Source organism: Sciurus carolinensis, chromosome 4 (genome assembly GCF_902686445.1).
Source record: "Sciurus carolinensis chromosome 4, mSciCar1.2, whole genome shotgun sequence".
NCBI lineage: Eukaryota > Metazoa > Chordata > Mammalia > Rodentia > Sciuridae > Sciurus > Sciurus carolinensis.
Window position 1 is genome coordinate 122,155,943 of NC_062216.1, and position 23,627 is coordinate 122,179,569.

General features: G+C 31.4%; 1 protein-coding gene and 1 pseudogene across 6 annotated transcripts in view; both read left to right on the top strand.

The window, feature by feature from the left end:
* Mon2 (MON2 homolog, regulator of endosome-to-Golgi trafficking) overlaps nucleotides 1-23,627 on the top strand; it is a 108,701-nt gene that overhangs the window by 21,176 nt on the left and 63,898 nt on the right. For 5 of the 6 annotated variants that reach the window (XM_047551609.1, XM_047551611.1, XM_047551610.1 and 2 more), the window contains 9 exons: nucleotides 3,762-3,889; nucleotides 4,903-5,034; nucleotides 8,098-8,227; nucleotides 9,165-9,262; nucleotides 9,902-10,027; nucleotides 12,910-13,104; nucleotides 20,477-20,601; nucleotides 21,022-21,158; nucleotides 22,115-22,268. In XM_047551609.1, coding sequence (XP_047407565.1) covers nucleotides 3,762-3,889; nucleotides 4,903-5,034; nucleotides 8,098-8,227; nucleotides 9,165-9,262; nucleotides 9,902-10,027; nucleotides 12,910-13,104; nucleotides 20,477-20,601; nucleotides 21,022-21,158; nucleotides 22,115-22,268 — 1,225 coding nt within the window. Of the gene's footprint in view, nucleotides 1-671; nucleotides 753-3,761; nucleotides 3,890-4,902; nucleotides 5,035-8,097; nucleotides 8,228-9,164; nucleotides 9,263-9,901; nucleotides 10,028-12,909; nucleotides 13,105-20,476; nucleotides 20,602-21,021; nucleotides 21,159-22,114; nucleotides 22,269-23,627 lie in introns of those variants that run through there. The other variant, XM_047551613.1, reaches the window with a different exon arrangement.
* LOC124983930 (elongation factor 1-alpha 1-like) lies at nucleotides 16,829-18,940 on the top strand (annotated as a pseudogene).

Here is a 23,627-nt window from a genome sequence, read left to right on the forward strand (position 1 = left end):
TATTAACTTTCCATCATGTTTTAATCATATTTTTGCCAGATCATGGACCTTTTAATTTTTTAAAACTTTAGATGCCTTTTATTTATTTATTTATTTCAGGGCCAAGGACCAAAATCAGGTCCTTGCGTGTGCCTTTTGTTTTTAACCTTAAATAATTTTTGTGAACTCTTTAGTTGCTTTATATTTAGGATGCCCTTCTCCTTCAACATAGTTTATAATCATTTTAATTTTCTTCTAGTTTTTCTGTCTTGATTTTTTTCTTAATTTTTAATATATGGAATGCTGTGAAGATTTAGATTTTTTATTTTGCAAAATTGCTAATTATTCCTACATTTGTTGAATAATTTTTCTCTTTGGCTTGTAAAGTACTTCTGATATGAAACTACCTATACTCTTATTTGTCCTCTTATTCTTGAATCATTTAAATATATTTTCAGATCTTTAGAATCCACTAAAAAATGTTTAGTGGTGTTAGAAATATCAAGTCTTCCCCAGAACTAAATTTTAAGCTTTTTGAAAATAGAAATAATGTCTAAGTCACATTTTATTTCTTTCACAAGAATTATAATTTGTTATTTAAAAACTGTTAACATTTATCACAATAAAACTTTTATTAACCCCTGTTTATGTGATTTATAGTGGGGTATCCTAGTTTAATTCTTTTTTTCCAGGATAAAAACTGCAATTATGCAGTGAAACTGCTCAGAGCAAGGAAACCCCTAGGATATGGGGACCTGCTGGACCTCTTTCAGGTGTGTGAAAGTGCATCCTTTGATCTCACAGTTTCATACTTTGGAAATAACAGCATATATCAAACACACAGTTGCTCTGTTAAAATTGCTTATTAAGGGACTTAGGTAGAAAATAAGCTTTTTTCCTTTTTCGCATAAAATCTTTTTTATATTTTAATGGAAACTGAAATTGTTTTAAAAGACCAGGCATTTCCTCTTTTTTCCCCCCCTCTGAATGATATGTAAAATACAGCAAGATATCTTTATATTGTTCTGAAATCTGTTTTCCTCCTTATGATTTCCAAAATCTTTACTCCTAGGAAGGTATTTATATAAAGCTATCCTTAAAAAGTATATCATTGTAACCATTGTATGTGGAGAGTGGCACTCTCTCACTTAAAAGAGCCAGATTAATTTCAACTTCTAGCACCACTATCACTTTCGAAGGAAGAAAAACAAACCAGTAACTTAGAAAAAAAAAAAAAGATTTTTCTCTTACTGAATTGTGATCTGTATATGGTAGATATATTTTGGTTAAATAGATAATTTTATTATTTAGTTGATTATTCTGAAAAACTTAGAAACTTCCATTGTTATATAAATTGGGAGGGGGAAAAGTAGAGATGAGAGATAGGTGTTTAATTCCTTTGAATAACATTAAAATAAAGTTTAAAATTTTTATTTTTATTAATACCTTAAGTTTATTTCAGCTTGGTAGACTTAAGTGTAATGGATATGTATACAACATTTCACTATGATTCATCTTATTTTATTGATTCTAGGATGCATAGTTTTTTTTCACTTTTTAACATCTCTTAAATTGGTATTCATCTTACAACTGACAGTGTCTCAGAATCACTGTGAGTCAGGTGTGGTATAGTTTCCTTTTTTGATGTGTGTGTTTATTTGTTCATGTTATTATCACATCGTTGAATTGCATGCATTGTTGATACCATACATGTTGAGTTTAATTGCTATTTGAAATGTCTCCCTGATTGTTGTCAAAAACTTTAACATTTTATGGCAAGATAAAAAAAAAAAATCAGCATCTAAACATGCAGAATGTTGCTATAGACTTGAAGAAAATCTCAGAAACTAGTGAAGTACTCTTTGAAGAAATGAAGTATTCCCAATACTCTTGATGTTCCAGAGTATGAAGTTGTAAAGAAAACTTCTAAGTGATTAGAAAGCATTGCCATTATTTAATTGGCTTTGATTTTCTTTGTGATGCTATGGGTATATCTTGAAATAATTGGTATCTTAGGCTCTTAAGAAGATACATTGTTTTTTTCTTTTATGACTCTTCCTGTATTCATCTGAAGACTTTAGGTAAACACTTTGAGTTATTTGTTTGTGATAGTGGATGATCCAATCCAGTGCCTCCTGCATGCTAGACAAGTGCTCTACCACTGAGCTATACCCCTAGTCCTTAGGAAGACAGTTTTAAACTATAGATGATCAAGTCCTCTTTTAACTTAATTTATCATCAGGATGTTATTTACCTTAAAGAGTGGTGGCATAACTTGTTGGGAAAAATAGTGAACCAGGAATTAAAAGACATATTTTCAAATTCTTGTACCATCTATTTACTGTGTTGCTTGGACCTAATTGTGCTCTATAAACTGGAAGGTTATTGTGATGCTCCAATGAAAAACACAGGCTTATGTCACAAAAATTATGAATGTAACTTGTTATTACTGAAAACTTAATTTTTCTGAACAACATTTAATAATAACAAACATTTAATAATAAAATTCAACAGAGGGGGTAGCTTCAGACTTCAGTGATTCTGGCAGGATTGGCTATGGTAGACTGATTTAATCACTTTAAAAGCTTTATGATTAGCATTAAAATCATATTTTAATCGCATATCTATGTTTTGAGACTTTATTATGGAATATTTGTCTTTAGTTTTGAATGAAAACCTTTGTGCATAAGGAAGCAAGGAAAGAAGGAGAGTGAGCCCTTTTGCCAGTCTTTTTTTTTTTTCTTTTTTACTTTTGCCAGTCTTATTTGCTATTTTTTTAGTTTTGTTACGTCAGTGATTTATACTGACATACAGAGGAACCTTTGTAGAGTATGCTCTAGGAAATTGTAGTCTTAATTTACATAAAAAGAGCTTTGGGAGAAGAAAGGTGGATTTAAACAGTAAAATTAGTGTTAATGTTGGTTATGCACTTTTAATGGTGATTCTGGATGACTTCTCTCAATTTCTTTTGAAAAACATTCTGAAACTCAGATTTAATTGTGTTTATGACATATCTTGCCTCCGAAAATAATTGATGGAATTAGTATCAAACTCATAAATTTAATGTTCTCTTCACATGTTATTTATTCAAATTCCTTGAAAGTGACAAATCTATCTTATTCATCTTTTTGTGGCCTATCAGTAAATGGTTATTGATTTAATTCCATTTTATAAATTTAATAATGTGTAAATCAGTTTGTGCATTTCCTAACCTCCTTCATTTTTGCCACCCCTTTAAATTTCAAGAAGATTTGACTTTGTAAGATTTAAATTAAGATTTGGAGTTATAGTATTTGTATCCAATTAATTTATAGTACTGTTTCAGTAATATGAGGAGAAATGCTATTGTTTTTAATGACATGTGTTTATTTCTTGAAAAAGAAATTAGAACTATATGAATTCAAAGCATATATTGAAATTCTAGGGAGTTTCTGAATCTTCACTCATAAGCGTGGTGGGAATGTTGTGCATGCTAAATTCCTATTTATTTTGCCTTCTGTACTATAAGAAGAAATAGCTGAGAATCCATGTCCTTAAAGAATTTGTAGCAGAGAAGAATCAAAGGCAGAGTGTTGGGAAAAAGGCATAGGAAAGCTGTAGTGATGAAGTCTGTACTATGCATCCGAAGTATATTAACTCTTATTACTTGATTTTTATTGTGGTGTTTATATTACATAACATGGTTCTTATTAAAGGGTTAATATTGGTTGTGATTACATAAAAATGTATTCCTAAGTATGCATTAGATTTAATAATTTGTCCTATATGTGTTCTAAATAAAGCATTGAAAGAGAACAGCTCAGAGGTTGTACAGCCTTTCCTAATGGGTTGTGGAACCAAGGAACCGAAGATCACTCAGCTATGTTTGGCTGCCATTCAGAGACTCATGTCACATGAAGTTGTGTCTGAGGTAATACAGAGATTTTTATTTGAACTGCACATAGAGTTAGATCTGTATCTTCCATACAGAAGAATGAAACATACCTGCTTTTTAATGTAAAAATTTTATGAATAGCAGTGTACTTGAAGAAAACAGCTCAAGTTTAAAATATTGTCAAAATGTCTCCTCTTAAATACTCAAAAAAAAAAAAAAGAATAAGGATGAAAGACATTTTGTCAAGTCATTTGTAATCTAAGAAGTCTCAATTTGGTAATATAGATGATAATTTTAGGATCAAGTAAGTTTTCAATATCATTGAAAATTATTTAATAAAATTCATGTGTTTTTTAAAAGGTAGGAGGGAAAATAATGACTTTTCTAGATTATCTGAAGTGATAATATGTTGTTCATTGACTTAAATATATTGTTCGTATCTAAACTAATGATGGTAAAATAAGAAAAAAAATTTCATTACTATGGACCTGCCTCTTGCTTTCAGATTTTAATGGGTTTACCTTAATTTTATACTTCCTAAGTACTACACTAAAAGTGATAAATTCTTTTACTCCTGGTATTGCTTCTTAAACAATTTCAGATTGAATTGAGTATATAATGTATTGTCAATTTGCATCATATTTTATTTTTATAATGTATTGTAGATATAAGAAAAATACAAGAAAATATATGTATGTAAAATATATAAAACACATAAGAAAAGTAGACTCATAGTTAATTTGTTTATGACCATAACTGGACCAAAAATGCCTGTATTATTTTAGATATTAACTTTGATTTTTACTGGGTATTTCAGAACTGCGTGCTGTTACTATATTATATTTTTAGGAAATTTTCTTTTTTTAAGAATAAAATTAATTGGTTATAAGTCTCAAACTTGTTGTTTGGATCTATAGATCAAAAGTATGATTTTTGTTACTATGATCAAGAATTTTCCTCCAGGGGAGGTAATATTTGGCCCATTTTCTTCTTTGGGGACTAAACACCTATTTTACCTGTTGACAATTCTTAAAATAATTATTTTACAGACTGCTGCTGGGAATATAATTAACATGCTTTGGCAGCTAATGGAAAATAGTCTTGAAGAACTTAAGCTACTTCAAACAGTTCTTGTTCTCTTAACTACCAATACAGTAGTTCATGATGAGGCACTTTCTAAGGTAGGAAATCTATTTTGTTAGTTTATAAATACTTTGAGACAGTCATTGAATAAGCTGACTGAAAGAGCAAGCCTGTTGCTTTTGAAACCAAAAGGAACTTCCCTGTAGCAACTTCCCTGTGATGTTCAGTATTGTACTTTAATAACCATTGATGTCTTTTTCTCTCCAGATTAGAGGTGAAATCATTTCAAGATCCTTAAGCAAAGCCCCTTAGGTATTGCTGATGGGTTTAGTTAAGAATAGAAAAGAGGAAAAGAGAAGAAAGAGGGAAATATGTGTCATAATGGTATTGCGTCTGGTATTTTAGATCCCCTATGATAGCTCTCCCTTTTCCCCTTTTAAAAATGATTTGTGTGTGTTATGTAAACTGAACCGTTCGAATCCAGTCTCCTTTCAGCATTTATACTGGTTAAGCCTGCATATGTAATAGTATTTACTTCTCCTCTCCCACCCTTGGAGCATATAATAGTTGTTTTATTCTTTATTTAACTTTAATTTTTTTTATAAGGAAATAAGCAGAAGGAAGACTAGTAGAGGAAGAGGAATAGGGGGAGGGATTAAAGGAGGAAAAGAGGAGGCACTGGAGGCTAAAATGGAGCAAATTAAATTCCATGCATGTATGATTATGTCAAAATGAACCCAACTATTGTGTATAACTGTAATGCACCAATAAAATTTAAATTTTAAATTTTTTAAATTATGAAGTATTTCTTTAAGAACAAAGTGCAGTAATATGAAGAATAGTCTTCAATTAATGACTTACTGTCTGAGGATTGTTTTGGACTTTCAATAATAGTTTTATTATAATTTGCATGCTCTTAAGGATAGATAGCCTATGAAGAAGTATACTGTTTCCTTTTTTTTTTTGAACCTGGAGGTGCTTACCACTGAAGCACATCCCCAACCATTTTTAATTTTTTTATTTTGAGACAGGGTCTCACTAAGTTGCTGAGGCTGACCCTGAACTTTCGATCCTCCTGCCTCAGCCTCCTGAGTCACAGGTCTTACAGGCATGTCCCACTGTGCCTGGCTACTGTCATATTAAACTATGTATATTATCCCAAGTGATTCTGTCTTTTCTAGTTGTTCATTTGATGTTATTTGGTCATTGTGAGATTTTACATAATAGCATATAGTTTATTCTTTCAAGTTCACATCAGCTGTAGAAAATGTTCACATATTTTTGTATACACTTTTGCATACTGTTCCTCTTGGTTTCTTGCTATCAAATTATTGTTCTTTTACAAGTATTTAAAATTTTGTAAGAGGTTTTCAGTTGTTCTGCTAAAGAAATAAGAACTGATTATAGAGTTTACTTTAGTGTATTAGGTAATTGGAAATGAAATATTTGGGAATGAAAATAAGTATAAAGAAACAATACAAAATTGAGAAATATGAAAACTTCTATATAACTATAAAGTGTGTCTTCCTTTATGTTGAAATATAAAGAAGAATGGTATGAAAGACTTACTTCCTTTAAAGTTCTTAATAATAATTAAAGTGATAAGGCATAGAATGTAACCTATTATTTTATTTTTTTCACAAACCACCTCTTTTCAAATTATGAGATTTTTAGAAGAACATATAGGGCAAAATTATTGTGATATTGGAGGAGGCAAAAATGTTTTAGGGTACAAAATCCATGAACCATAAAATGAGACACAGTAATGGAGGAAAATATTAACAAATATCTGACACAAGGACCTATATCTAGACTATATAAAGAACTCTTATAAAGGTTAACTGAGTAAAAAATGAACCAATGATTTTGACACTTGACAAAATAAGATATTCAAATGGTAAGCAAACATATGAAAAGAGACTCACCTTTATATTTTATCAGTGAAATGCAAATTAAAACCCCAAGAAGTCATCATTGTATATCCATTAGACTAATTACAGTTTAAAAAGATTGACTGTTTCAAGTCTTGTTGAGGATATGGAATAGTTCTAAACTCATACATACTACTGGTAGGAATGTAAAATTGTAAATCTACTTTGGGATACTGGCAATTTCTTAAAAATTAAACATGGGCTGGAGATATAGTTCAGTAGGTAGAGAGCCTGCCTTGCATGCACAAGGCCCTGGGTTCAATCCCCAGCACCACAAAAAAAAAAAAAAAAAAGTTAAACGTCATTACCAGATGACCCAGCCATTCCACTCCTGCATGTTTTACCAAGGTAAATGAATACATGTACTCACAGAGACTTGCATGTGAATTTTCAAAGCAGTTTTTTATTTGAAGTAACCAAAAATTGAAAATTACCCAAATCAGTAGGTGAAAGGTTAAAGCAAAAGGTGGAATCTACTCAGGTACTGATACACAGAACAATAGATGAATTTCACAAATATATTTTAAGTGAAAGAAGCCAGACACAATACATAGTGAATGAAGTAGTTTATATAAAGTTGTACAGAATTCTAGCTAATCTCTAGAGAAAAAAGCAGATTGGTGGTTAACTGTGGCCAAGGGTGGAGGAAGAGAAGGACTGCAGAGGTACACAAAGAAACTTGATGGAAAGGCTTGTATTCTGATTATGGCTCTATTTTGTGGACCTATGTATCAACCAGAACTCATTAAATTATTTACTTTGAAGGGGTGCAATTTATTGTTGTAAATTATACCTTAATAATGTTGGTTTTTAAAGAAAAAGAATGACTCTTTAAAAACAACTGTACATTTATTTATTTATATACCTAGCAGTTTATATAGCTTTTCTCCAAATGATTTAATGATACAACAAATATTGAACAAATATTGCTATTTACAAAGCAAGTCCTTCTGGGGAAATAAAGGTGTGATGCATTATTATACACATTAAAAGAATCAAATTTTTTAAAAAGTGTATTTCACTTTACATTAACTAATGTTACTTGGTTATATTAGTTAGTGAGAGATTATTTTTAAATCTGAGAGTTTTTGTATTTTATTGTATAAAAGGATAAGATTCTGATCTGATTGAAAGTTATACATAAATTATTTAATTTGAGGTTACCTTTAATAAGGCTAATGACCATGCTCTTCAGTCTTATTTCACACTAAATGAAAATTGTTTTTGTAGGCAATTGTTCTTTGTTTTCGATTACACTTCACAAAAGATAATATTACAAATAATACAGCTGCTGCTACAGTGCGACAAGTTGTTACTGTGGTTTTTGAGAGAATGGTTGCTGAAGATGAACGATACAGAGGTAAAGTGATGAAAGTTGTTTCCTTTTGATTTGGAATGGTTCTTACATGCATGATTTCATTTTCATTAATTTTCAACATTTCCCTGTGAGCACAGATTATCCAAAAACTAGAAAAGTTTTTAAAATATTTGTTGTAAAACGTTATTATTGTGAATAACAGCAATTTTTAAAATTTATTTATTTTAAATAAATAATACCTTAGAAATAATCTTTTCCTTTTCATTTTTATTTCTAATGCATGCATAATTTTGTACTGAAGATGATGGTTTCACATTTTCAACCAAATACTGCATTGCTTATATTTTTACCCAAATATTACACCCTGTGGATTTTTCATGTTTTTTTTTTATCTATATAATTTAAAATTTGATAGCTACATTGTATTTTTTGGCTATTCTGTAATTTAGTGAACTAATATTCTGTTGGATATTTGCATGGTATTTGATTTAGAGCTGTTTTGAGTGCTGAGTTGGGAAACACCATTCTAATTGATTCTTAGCCAGTGAATACCTATAGCTGACAGCTTAATGATGGCAGATCAGTCCGTTAATTCTCTTGAAGTTGAGATGATAGAAGAACTAACTATAAGTTAAGCTTTTTTATATTTATTTGATAAAGGCATATTGAAATTTAATGTGAATTTTAAACCTCTGAGACAAAGAGGACAAAAAATGGGATATTAGGAAAATCAAATGCATGGACAAAGATATGAAGCTTATTAAAGTGATTATAAGATAACGAAGAGTGATTTTTATGGCATTTTGTGTAAAAATAGATCCTCATTTATGTTTTCCTTTTGGGAACATAGTTCTGAAGTTACAATTAAAGTTTATAATTATATAAATAAATAACTTATTTTAAATATACCCTTTAAACAGAATATAAGATTATTAAAGGCCATTATGAACTCCTAAAACCTATCCTATTTTGATTGCAGATATTATAGAACAGCCAGTACTGGTGCAAGGAAATAGTAACAGAAGATCTGTCAGTACCCTCAAACCTTGTGCTAAAGATGCATATATGCTTTTCCAGGTATTTCAGTTGATAAAAATAATTTTTATTATAGAATATAGTTTTGTATAACTTTCATTTTAGAATTTTATATCTAATTTAGGTTTTAGTTTGAAAATTTAAAGCCTATTTTCAAAGTAGGTATTAAAATAGTTCTAAAAGATTGAAAAATAACTTACATTTACAATATAGCTAATTAACATGATAGAATATTACAACTTACTTTAAGGAAATGAAAATGTATTAAATCCAGAACTAGAGAGTAGGTATACTAGGGATGACTACAAAAAAATATTCTTTCAACAAGGAAAATTTAAGTAATAAACCTGTGGTCTATCCTATATAATTTGATACATTGCCTGCTTTTTATGTTATTTTTCATGAATGAATTGTTTTAAGTAATGTAAAATTCATCTGTACTGAAAATTTTAATTTTCACTCAAAACATTAGATTCATTTATCTATCTATTGTGTATTGTTAGTAGTTATATGAATCTATAGATGTTTACCTATATAATCTATCACATATATAATTTAAATGATCGTTCCTTCGTTTCTAAGGAAGGAAGGTTTTCTTTTTTTTTTTAATTTCATAAATTGTGAGTTTTTGGAAAGAACATTTCCTCCTAGCACATGAAATTGTTTGATTTATTTTTGCAGGATCTTTGTCAATTGGTTAATGCTGATGCCCCTTACTGGCTAGTAGGCATGACAGAAATGACTCGGACATTTGGCCTTGAATTGCTTGAGTCAGTCCTCAATGATTTCCCACAAGTCTTTTTACAGGTAAACCATTGATAGTATTTTTTAAGAAAATGAATCTTTAGTTTTTTTCACAGATATGTTTCAAAAAAAACAGCACATTTTTTTTTCACATTAATAGATGCAAAGAGCTGGGGATTGTGGCTTAGTGGTAGAGCACTTGCCTAGAACATGTGAGGCACTGAGTTCGATTCTCAGCACCACGGATACATAAATAAATAATAAATAAATAAACAAAATAAAGGTATTGTGTCCATCTACAATGAAAAATATTTTTTTAAAAAGGTGCAAAGACTTAAAAACCTTAGAGTTTAGACATAATAATTTAGTATTTTTTTTTTTTTGCTGGAGATTAAATCTAGGTGTTCCTTACACTGAGCTACGTCCCCAGTCTCTTTTATTTTTTATTTTGAGACAGTATCTTTAAGTTGCTGAGGGTCTTGCTAAATTGCTGAGGCTGGCCTTGAACTTGCATTTTTTAACTACAATCTTGCTCCTTTTCCTACCATGGTATTTCCCTCCCTAAGTAATACAGTTTGTCCATTGTTCTTACATACAAAATGTGTGAATCAAGTGCTAAATTGTGTAAGATCTTTTTTGGCGTGAGACTTGGAGCTGAAATTACTTTTATATGGTTCATAATTTTTGTTATACATTAAACAACTATTAACTGCTTTTGGTGAGAATGAATAATATTTGCTGATGATTGCTTTCTTCATGGTACAGTAGAAACAGTAGATATAATTTGTCCAATAGCTGTGTGTAAAATGATTGTCATAATAACCACTATTGTTTGACTATCATTTAAATGCTATGTGCCAGATTTCTTACACATGATATTCTCTTTAATTTCCCCAAATGCTCAGAAGTGCCAGTTGTTCCTGTTGTTCATATGAGGAAACTATACTATGACTTGCAGAAAGTTAAATACTTTGTCCAAGATTTCATAGTTCATATAAGTGATGGAATTGGAATTTGAACTTGTAATGTCAACCAAACTCCAAATTAGTTTCTCTTCTTACCCCTTTTTTTTTTATTTACATCCCATATCCAGTCATTATCTTCAAACCTGGAATGCTTTTCTTCCGTTTGGTTTACTGTCTTTATTTCTTTGAGTATTTGCTCAGTGATATACTTACCAGACATTTCTTCCCTAACCACTTTGTGTAAAATGGCACACTTTTTTTTTATGTCAGCTCCCTTATTTTTCTAATCCTTCTTTATTTTATAGCACTCATTACTTCCTGATATATAATACATATTCAAATTTATTATACCCACAAAATTCCTACTTTATTTTATTCTTCCTACTGTAATACAGAGAGATAAAATAGTTCTTCTTGGAAGATCCTAGAATTTAGTCCTGAAAAATATTTTTCAAAGATAGACATTAGTTTTCTTTTACTCATTATTCACACATATAACAAAAATTTACCAGTCACTCACAGTATGTTGGTCTATGTTCCATACAAATAGTATGACTGATAAAAATCCTTGTCCTTATGACCCATAAAAGTCTAATGAAGAGAAAGGTATTAACTGCTCCAGAGGAAAAAAATTTTTTTGTTTTTTAAATTCTGTGCACGTAAATACCATGGGTACCAAATTTGGTAGAGGAATGGTTGAATAGAGGAACTGATGCTTAAGCTTGTACTTGAAAGATGCAGAGTTGTAAGTTATATTTAGGCAAAATGGAAAAAGAATACTTTGTGCAGAACGTATTTCAAGAGCAGTTACCTTAGGATAGGGGCTGTTTTCCTTTCTAAAAAATAAGCTAGAAGTTAGGGGCATTGAAAATTTTACTTAATTCTGTATCCCTTTCTCTGGCACAGTGCCTAGCAAGTAATTGGTGCATCAGTAAGTGAATTAGTTTAGTAGGTGATGAAAAATGCAGTCTCAGAGACGACTTCTTGCTTTTTGGCCCAAGCAGTTAATGATTTGATAAGACGAAGTACTCTGTGGACAGAATTTTTATTATAAGGAATACATAATTCATTTTTGTACATATTCATTTTGGGGTGTCTGTGAGACATGGAAAATGTTATTTGAATTTACATGGATTTACATGCATCTTGAGGTTTGGGGCTAAGACTTATTTTCCTTTTCCATAAGATTAAAAAGATTAGTTTGGATGATTTTTATGATTCTTCCTTTGTTTATAATGACTTCAATGAAATTTGGGTGATTCAAACACCAAAATAAAATATATTTGAAGTTAATCAGTAAGTGCAGATCATGCCTTATCTTGTCACTAAAATGAGACTACTCTTAAGTAAAACAGAGAATGAACAAATTAAGGGAGCTTTTTGCATAATATATAATGACTATAAATGAAATTTAAGAATTTTTTACAAAATCCCCATCTTATAAAATTGTGCTAGGTTGTCATTGAATATTTTACCAGCTTGTGTTCTGTTTAAGTAATCCAAGTAGCACAAAACCATGTTATTCAATCTTTTGTGCATGAATGGGATTGTTCTTTGCAAAATGAGATTGATGAACCATGTAACCTATTCTACTTTATTAATCAGGTTTTTACTCCTCATTTATCTATTTTAAATGCTGTGTTTGCTTATATTTGTTTAATCTATTTTCTTTGTTTTTAATCACCAGTATCTAACTAAAAGTTTCTAGTAATAAGCACCATTTCCTCAACTCTAAAAATCATTCATGTTTCTTTTTAATATGTATCATTTAAGAAACTCTTGAAATATTGATATTTTGTTCTAAGACTCCTTAACAGCAATGTAAGTTTCAAATATGTGTGTAACTTGTAAAATAATAAAATATAAACTTATAATTTTAAGCTAAATTATTTATACTGATTAAGTTTTACTTGCTAGCAAGACTGTTTTAGAGGTATTGAGTACCAACTAAGTTAATTCTGTTTTCTTCTTTGCAAATAGCACCAGGAATTTAGTTTCCTTCTCAAAGAAAGAGTATGTCCTCTTGTGATAAAGCTCTTTTCTCCAAATATAAAGTTCAGACAAGGTTCAAGCACTTCATCTTCCCCAGCACCTGTTGAAAAACCATATTTTCCTATCTGTATGCGATTGCTGAGAGTAGTTTCTGTCCTGATTAAGCAGTTTTATAGTCTTTTGGTAAGTGCTATTTTCCATACTTATTTGTATATATAATTGTTTGCAGTGCAGTGCTTTTTAAAGAAAGTGGTTTATTTGTGGCATTAGTTTTTTTCAATTCAGTTTGATGGAATTTTTTTTAATATACACAAGTATTCTCTCAGGTACTCTAAAATTTCATTCTGTCCTTCCTTGAATCATGTTTGCATTTATATAATGTGGATAATGTATGTCAAGGAGAGTGATAACATGTTATCTCAAAGCAGCATAGGATTTATGTTTTAAGAATTCAGCTTTTTATGTAATTCATAATAGCCAAGTTATGAAGCCAAATTAAGTGCTTATTCACAGATGAATGGATAAAGAAAATATGGTATATCTACACAATGGAGTATTACTCAACCATATAGAAGAATGAAATTATGGTTTTGCCAATAAATAATGGAACTGGAGACTACCATGCTAAGTAAAATAAACCAGATCCAAAATTAAAGGTCACATGTTTTCTCAGATATGCAGAAACTAGTCCAAAATAAGGAAAAAAAGAAAAAAGAAAAGGTAGGGGGAATTCCATCAAAATAGAAAAATCTGTGGAATAGAGGAAGGGGATTGAGGGGGAAGGAGGAAGGACTGGATAAGGGAAGAACAGTGGAATGAATCTGAATCTGAATCTACCACAGTGAATCTTGCCATTATATGTAACCACAAGGCACTGCTTAAAAAGACTATACTAGCAGAAAGATCAGTAGAGTGGAGGGAAGAAAATAGGGGGAAGGAAGAGAGGAGGGAAAGGAGAAATATCGGGGGTAGAATTAAAGCCAATTATATTCCATATTTTTATAATTAAGTCAAAATGAATCCCAATGTTATATATAACTATAAAGTACTAATAAAAAATGTAAATGAAAAAAGGAGAGGGACTCAGTAAAATGTTATATTCATGTTCACATTTCTCACTATTATTAAAATTGGAGTTGTCTTAATATAGTTAGGGATATTTTCATGTTTCTAAGATGAAAGTTGAAGATTCTAATTTTTTTCTTACAGTTGTTACAGAAAATAATTTGTAAAAAAAAAAGAATTCAGCTTTTTAGCTAATTGTCTATATCTCATTTGAAGGATAATTAAAATTATAGTATCCAGTGTATTCTGCTTTTATTTATACTATCATATGTGTTCACAAATTAAAGCAGATTTATTAAATATTTGGTGGAAGCTAGGATTAGAAATTGAATTTTTTTTTTACTTTTTTCCATTTTGTGTATTTTTACATAACTTTATGATGTGGAATATGTTGTGATATTCTTGAACATAATGCTATTACTGTTCTTATTTACTCTTAAACATTCAAATGGTATTTCTCAGAAAATGATGCATTGTTTCTTTTTAGTTTTATGAGTCAATTTGCCATCTTATAATATTTTAGCATTTATAACCTTAGTTTTAATGAACAAAAATAGACAACACAATAATAGTAAGAGACTTAAGTATCTCACTTTCTATAGTGTGCAGAACAAATGAACATAAGGCCAGTAAGATCAGTAGGGAAACAGAGGGCTTGAGCAACACTGTAAACCAATTGGACTTAAGAGACATATGTAGAATACTGAACCCAGCATTAGCAGAACAATCTTCTCAAGTGCACATGGGACATTCTCCAGGACAGAGCATATGTTAGACCATATAAGACAAATTTAAGTCTCAACAGGTTTAGGAAGATTGAAATCATACTAAGCATCTTCTTTGACAACAGTGGAATAAAACCAGAAATTGATAGAAGAAAACAGGGGAAAAGAAAAAGTCACAAACATGGAAATTAAACAATTTTTAATTAACCAATGGTTCAAAAAATAAATACGAAGAAAAATTAGAATGTATGTTGAAACAAATGAAAATGAAAATACAACTGATTGGGTGCCACAAAAGCACTACCAAGAGAGAACTTTATGATAATGAACATCTACATTAAAAAGGAAGAAAAATCTAAAATCAGTACTTTTTAACTTTATACCTCAAGGAATTAAAAAAGTGAACAGTCTAAATCCAAAGTTAGCAGAAGGAAGGAAATAATAAAAATCACAGCATAGTTGAAATGAAGAATAGAAAAATGGAGACTCAGTGAAACTAAGAGTTGGTTTTTGTAAATATTGATGAAATTGTCAAACTCTTAGCAAGACTAAACAGAATACTAAAGTAATTAATTTCAGAAATGAAAGACAACTGATACCACAAAAGTATAAAGAATTACAAAAGACAACTACGAATAGCTATACAACAAATAATTATATAACCTTGGAGAAATAAATTTCTGAAATAATCTACCAAGGTGGAATCACAATAAAAAATTTGAATAGAATCATAAGTAGTAAAGAGATCGAATCAGTAATCAAACCCCTGATAACAAAGGAAAGCCCAGGACCAGATGGCTTCACAGGCAAATTTTATCAAACATTGAAAGTAGAATTAACACCAGTTTGTCTCAAAAATCTTCCTAAGAATTGAAGAGAAGAAAATACTTCCAAACTCACTTTAGGAGGCTAATATTGCCTTGATTCCAAAGTCAAAGGTATTACAAGAAACTACATATTAGCATCCCTGATGAATATTACAGCAAAAATCTCCAACAAAATATAAGGAAACCAAATTCAGTTGCACATTAAAAGGTCATTAAAACCATGACTCAGGTGGGATAAATTCCTGGATTGCAAGGTTCTCTAACATAGGGACATCAGTTCATGTAGTCTACCTTGTGATTTTGTTTGTCATATAAGAAAACCACATGAACTTCTCAATTGATTTAGGAAAAGCATTTAATAAAATTCGTTACCCTTTTGAATGATAATACTCAGAAAACTAGGAAATGAAGTAAACTACTTCAACATAATAAAGACTATCTATGAAAAATCAGTAACTAATATCATAGTCAAAACTTTAAAGCCTTTCCTCTAAGATTAGGAACAAGACATGGTTGCCTGTACTTACCACTTCTATTCAACATAGTACTAGAAGTCCTAGCCAGAGCTATTGGGAAAGAAAAAGAAATAAGAGTAATCAAAACCTGAAAGGAAGAAGCAAAAATATCTGTTTGCAGGTGACATGATCTTAGGTAACCCTAAAGAATCTGTACAACACAATTTATTAGAACCAATAAACGAATTCAGCAAAGTTGTAGGATCCACAATCAACATGCAAGTCAGTTGTGCTTCTATACACTAACAGTGAACAATTCAAGAAAGAAATTAAGAAAGCATTTCTGTTGATCATTGAATTAAAAAAATACACTACTTACGTATAAACTTAACCAAGCTGGCCAAAGACCTGTACAGTAAAAGTCATAAAATATTGCTGAAAGAAAAACACAAATGGGAAAACGTCCAGTGTTCATGATTAGAAGACTTAATTTTGTTAAAATGTCCATACTACCCAAAGTGATCTATAGATTCAGTGCACTGTCTATAAAAATTCCAACAGCATTTTTTATAGAAATATAAGAATCCATTCTAAAATTTGTAGAATCTCAAAGTACTCTGACTTGTCAAAATGATGTTGAGAAAGAACGATTTGATCTTACACACTTCCTGATCTTAAAGCATATTGTAAAACTACAGTAATCAAAATAGTTGGCTACTGGTACAAAGGCACCAAGACCATTGAAGAGGATAGAGAGCCCAGAAATAAGCCCTTGCATATATAGCTAAATGATCTTCAGTACGAATGCCAAGATCATTCAGTGGGGAAAGGACAGCCTCTTCAACAGTAGAGCTAGAAAAGTTACATCCACATGCAGAAGAATGAAGTTGGATCTTTACTTTATATCACATATTAACATTCAAAATGGATATACTACTAGAAGACTTAAAATCAAAAAGTTTCTTAAAAAAAAAAGAGACTTGGGGTAAATATTTATGATATTGGATTTAGCAATGATTTCTTGGCTGACACCAAAAGCAAAAGTAGACAAATGGGATTATATCACATTTTAAAAACTCCTACCACTCAAAGGAAGGTGTCAACAATTTGAAAAGGCAGTTGTTCGTGTGGTACTGGGGATTGATCCCAGGAGCACCCTACCACCAAGTTATATCCCCAGCCCTTTTTATTTTGTATTTTGAGACAGTTTCTCACCAAGTTACTGAGGCTGGCCTTGAACTTGCAATTCACCTGCCTCAGCCTCCTGAGTCCCAGAGATTAAAGTTATATACCACCGTGCCTGACTCAGAAAGGCAATCTTTAGAACGAGAGAAAATATTTACAAGTCATATGTCTGATAAGGGGTTAATATCCAGAATATATAAAAAACTATGACTCAGCAACAAAACCCCCAGTAACTTGATTAAAAACAGGCGAAGGACATGAATAGACATTTCTCCAAAGATATACAGATATCCAACAAACTTGTGAAAAGATGCTCAACCTGTTCAATCCTTTGAGCAATGCAAAGCAAAACAATAGTAAGATATCACCTCATATCCATTACGATGGCCACTATGAAAAAAGGAAGAAAGAGGAAGGCAAAAAAAAAAAAAAAAAATAGAAAATAGCAAGTGTTGGCAAAGATAGGGAAAAATTGGAACCTTTGGTGGGAATGTAAAATGGTGGAGCTACTTTGGAAAAGTATGGTAGTTTCTCAAATTAAAAATAGAATTACCAGCTTTTTCACAACTTGTTTGCTGCTAAAACCCATGTGTTGTGAAAACCACCACTAAAATAGAATCAAAATGGGAAAGGAAAAAACTCACATCAACATTGTTGTCATTGGACACATAGATTCAGGCAGGTCTACCACTACTGGCCATCTGATCTACAAATGTGGTGGGATTGACTAAAGAACCATTGAACATTTTGAGAAGGAAACTGCTGATAGATAAGGGCTTCTTCAAGTATGCCTAGGTCTTGGATAAACTGAAAGCTGAGTGTGAGCATGGTGGTATCATTGACATCTTCCTGTGGAAATTTGAGACCAGCAAGTATTATGTGACTATCATTGATGCCCCAGGACACAGAGACTTTATCAAAAACATGATCACAGGCTCATCTCAGGCTGATTGTGCTGTCCTGATTGTTGTTGCTGGTGTTGGTGAATTTGAAGCTGGTATCTCCAAGAATGGGCAGACCCATGCATTCCCTCTGGCTTACACAATGGTTGTGAAACAACTAACTGTTGGTGTTAACAAAATGGATTTCACTGAGCCACCCTATGGTCAGAAGAGATATGAGGAAATAATTAAGGAAGTGAGCACCTACATTAAGAAAATTGGCTACAACCCTGACACAGTAGCATTTGTGGCTAATTTCTAGTTGGAATGATGACCTGTTGGAGCCAAGTGTTAATATGCCCTGGTTCAAGGGATGGAAAGTCACCCATAAAGATGGCAGTACCAATGGAACCACACTGCTTGAAGTGTTAGATTGCATCCTGCCACCAGCTCATCCAACTGACAAGCCTTTGCACCTGCCCTTCCAGGATGTCTACAGAATTGGTGGAATTGGTACTGTCCCTGTGGGCCAAGTGGAGACTGGTGTTCTTAAGCCTGGCCTGGTGGTCACCTTTGCTCCAGTCAATGTCACAACTGAAGTAAAGTCTGTTAAAAAGTACCATGAAGCTCCAAGTGAAGCTTTTCCTGGAGACAGGCTTCAGTGTCAAGAACTTGTCTGTCAAAGATGTTCATTGTGGCAGTGTTGCTGGTGACAGCAAAAGTGACCCGGCAGTGGAAGCAGGTGGTTTCACTGCTCAGGTGATTATCCTGAACCATCCAGGCCATATCAGTGCTGGCTGTGCCCCTGTACTGGATTGTCACACAGCTCACATTGCTTGTAAGTTTGTTTAACTGAAAGAAAAGATTGATCACTGTTCTGATCAAGCTGAAAGATGGTCCTAAAATTTTCAAATCTGGTGATGCTGCCATTGTTCGTATGGTTCCAGGAAAGCCCATGTGTGTTGAGAGCTTCTTAGACTATCCTTTTCTGGGTTTTTGCTGTTCTGATGTGAGGCAGACAGTTGCTGTGTGTATCATCAAAGCAGTGGACAAGAAGACTGCTGGAGCTGGCAAGGTCATCAAGTCTGTCCAGAAAGTTCAGAAGGCTAATGAATGTTACCCCTAACACCTGCTACCCTAGTCTTAATCAGTGGTGGATGAACAGTTTCAGAACTTTTTGTCTCAGTTGGCTGTTTAAGTTTTATAGTAAAAGACTGGTTAATGATAACAATGCATTGTAAAACCTTCAGAAGGAAAGGAGAATGTTTTGTGGACCATTAGTTTTTTGTCTGTCGCAGTTTTAAGTTATTTTTAAAATAAGTACTTTTTAATGGAAGCAACTTGATCAAAAATCTGTCACAGAATTTTGAGACCCATTAAAACAATAGTTTAATGAGAAAAAAAAAAAAAGAATTACCATGTGATCCTGCAGTTGAGTTTCTGGGTAGATAATCAAAAGAAAATATGATGTGAAAGAAATATTTGCACACTTGTGTTCATTGAAATATTTTCTGTAATAGCCAAGAAGTGGAAACAGTTCAGGTGTTCATCGACAGATGAACAGATAAAGAAAATGTTGTACATACATACATTGTAATATTATTTAGCCATAGAAACAGTTCATCTTGTCAGTGGACCTTTGAGGACATTATGCTGAATAAACAGACCCGTCACAAAAAGACAAATAGTGTATGACTCCTTCAGTATCTAGAGTAGTCAGATTCTAGAGACAAAATAAGTGATTTCCATTGACTGAGGAATGAGGAGTCAGTCTTAAATGGGTGTAGAATTTCAGTTTTCAAGTTATAAAAGTTATAGAGATCTATTATACAGCACTGTGAATATAGTTAACACACTACTGTTCTGTATACTTAAATATCATTAAAAGAGTGAGTTTTATATTAGGTATTTTTACCATAATTTTAAAAATGTCAACAAGATAGTAAAAGTGAAAATAATTAGGATATAGAAATGTCAGTCAGTATGGAGAGTCAAGAGATTTTTAAAAAGAGAAATATAAGGACCAGTCTAGTTTCTACTGTTACATTAAATTATTGCCAGGCCATATAGTAGTCAAGTCAAAGTGTTCAGAAAATTTTTATTGTGATGAGGCCAACTGAATACCGCTTCCCTACTTGTTCCCTGAAGAGGACTTAATGGTGTGCTGTGCTTTCTACAGAATAGGATAAAGGATTACCTGTGTTAGTAGAATACTAGTGTTTTCAGGGTTATACTTAAGGAGACACTATGATCATTTTTATTGTTAACTTTTCCTTACAATTCTCTTTTTCTCCAGTCATTAAGAATTTTTATTTCAAATCTAAAAGATTTTATTGTCCATGGCTCTAAGAGTAAGAATGTAGTATTTTATTATTTTCTTTGATTCAAACAGATGTTAAAAACCCTATACTTTTTAGGTAACTGAATGTGAAATATTTCTGTCACTTCTGGTGAAATTTCTGGATGCAGATAAACCCCAGTGGCTACGAGCTGTTGCAGTGGAATCAATACACAGATTGTGTGTGCAGCCTCAGCTATTAAGGTAAAACCTCAGCAATATTTCATTAAATGGATAGGTTAATAAACTCATAGTAGGTTAGTAAACTAGTGGGCAGATTTTAAGTATTCCCAAATATTAGTGATTTTTAAACAGAAAATTTATATAATGTATATATGAAGGGACAGGGTGGAGGCATGACAATGAATGAAGGAAGTCAAAACATGTGGTTAATGATTGCCATCTCTCTGAATTTGCTGTGTAAATACAGCCAAGATTATTTTTTTTAGAACATTGACTTCAATATGAACCTTTGTCCGAAATTGGTAAAATTACTCAGGTATGATGAAGAATCTTTTGAATATGGTATTAAAAGTACTATAACAGCATTACTTGCTTTAAAAAAAATAGTTGTTTTAATGCATTCAAATTTTTTTCTCAGAAACATTTAAAATGATTTTATAGGTCATTTTGTCAGTCCTATGATATGAAACAACATTCTACCAAGGTTTTTCGAGATATTGTGAATGCACTGGGATCATTTATACAGTCCTTGTTTCTTGTTCCTCCTACTGGAAATCCTGCTACAACCAACCAAGCTGGTAAAGCATATTCAAATTTTGTTTTTATGTTCTGCCATAATTTACAATATTCACTGTTCTGAGAGGATTTGTTTTAAAAATTCTATCTAGAGAAATTTGGATTAAGTAAATATATTCATAGTACATTTATATTTAACAAATAATTTCATCTTACTATGACACTTACGTTTATTTTCTTTTCCAGAGTAGATTTCTTGTCTGGTATACTTTTTTTTAGTATATGTATATTTTTTAGTTGTCAGTGGAAATGTATTTTATTTATTTATTTATATGTGGTGCCGAGAATTGAACCCATTGCCTCACACATGCTGGACAAGTGCTGTACCACTGAACTACGACCCTAGCCTGTCTGGTATACTATTGGTTCCTCTAATCACATGAGGACAAATGTTTAGATGCCATCCTTCATTTTAGAAGAACCTTCATTTGATTCCTTTTGTTAAAGAGACTATTTAGCAGGTTTCTCAGTCTCTTTTTTAACAAGAAGTGTTAACATGATTCACTTTTGTTTGCGAATTAGTGTATGGCTTGTTTCCTTTTACCTTCTTTATCACTTTGTACTATCTGATTGATAGACTTTGTATTTTTTTATTCCTACCTTTGATAAAAAGAGGTCTAATTCAAAATATAATAAAAAAATTTGTCCAGGGCAACCTCTTGTCAGGTCCTCTCTCACTCTGAGGGGTTCTGTCTCTTTTTCTTCTCATTTGAACAAATCCTACTCTTTAAAAATTTTTTCCATATTTTTACTTACTCTAAAAGCTTTTGTTTAATAAAGTAAGTAGTTTTTTAGGGAAATAGATTTATCTGGTAGATGGAATAGGATAATAAATTTCTTTTATATGTGTAGTACCTATACTACAGAAAAGAATTCGAAGATTGACCAGGTGTTTAAATACTGTTGATTTGTATCAAGTAGTAAATTGGTATCTTTGCTTGCCCCCCTTATCTATTAGGAAATAATAATTCAGGTGGCCCAGTCTCAGCTCCAGCTAACTCAGGAATGGTGGGAATTGGTGGAGGTGTTACTTTGCTACCAGCATTTGAATATAGGGGAACTTGGATACCTATTCTGACGGTAACAGTTCAAGGCAGTGCTAAAGCCACCTAGTAAGTAGTGGTGATATTATTTTATAAGGAACAAAATATTGTTAGGAATGATATTTGATTGTAAAATGCTTCTGTATGCATTATATTTTAAATTTAAACCTAATATTTCTAATGTATTTTAGAGCTCATTTGCTGTTATCAATTTTGAGAATTTTATTTAGGACTGAATTTTGTTTGTTTTCTTTTGTGCTATTTATAGATTGTTAACAGGATTATAAAACAAAATGTGATTTATTTACCAATGAACCTACTCAAGTTTCCTGCATAACTTTTGGATTAAGCTTATGGCTTGGTTTCAGACTTTTTAGACTTAGGTCTTCTAATATTAATTGAACCGTGTTTGGCAAATTAATCATTTTTTAATCTAATATCTCTCATCTATAAGATGGAAGTACTGGTATCCTACGTGTAAGGAATGTTATTTTAAATAATTAGTCTCAACATTACAGTTAAACACATGGGAACTCTGGTTTTTAATGTATTAAAACTCTTGAATGAATTCCATGTCTGCTATTTTTTGTTATTAGCCATCAGTTTAACAAATAAATATTTAGCAATGTGTTTTTTAAAATATTTTTTTAGATATTGATAGATGTTTGTTTTATTCATTTATTTATATGAGGTGCTGAGAATCAAACCCAGTGCCTCAGTGCCTTGCACAATCTAGACAAGGGCTCTACCGCTGAGCCACAACCCAGCCCTCAGCAATGTATTATTGATTTTTCTTAAGACTTAGTAAAATGCAATACTAATAGCAATAAAGCAACTAGTAACATGGGTTTAACATTGCTTTATTTACTGTAAGTCAATTACTGATATACTTTGAATAATTGTTATGTATAATTAAAATATTATTCTGATGATAGTAAATCAAGAGTTAAAATGTAAAAGAAATATTTAAGTAGTATAAATTTAAATTTTTCTGGTATGTTAGTCTACATTGTATCATTTCGATACTTCATGCTTCTTGTTTTTGCCTAAAATTGTAAAATTATAGAATCATAGAGGACTGAAATATTTGAAATAGAATTCATTGTACATTTATAAGACATCAAAGTTACTTTGTCTCATGTTGGCTTTACTTTGGTAAAAAAAAAAAAAAGCTAATGACTCAAGTGTATTAGAGACTCATATTATAAAAGAATTGGATTACTAGCACCAAAGGAGACATTAATAATTGTCTAGATAGTTCATCTCATTTTTTAAACTGACACAAAACAAAACCAACACAGAATAAAATTTTAGCTCTTATGGAGCTTACATTTTGCTGAGTGAGATAGTAAATAAAAACACAAATGTATTCTAATATGGCTTGGTTTTATACCTCTTCAACTTAGGTTTCCTAATATTAACTAGAGT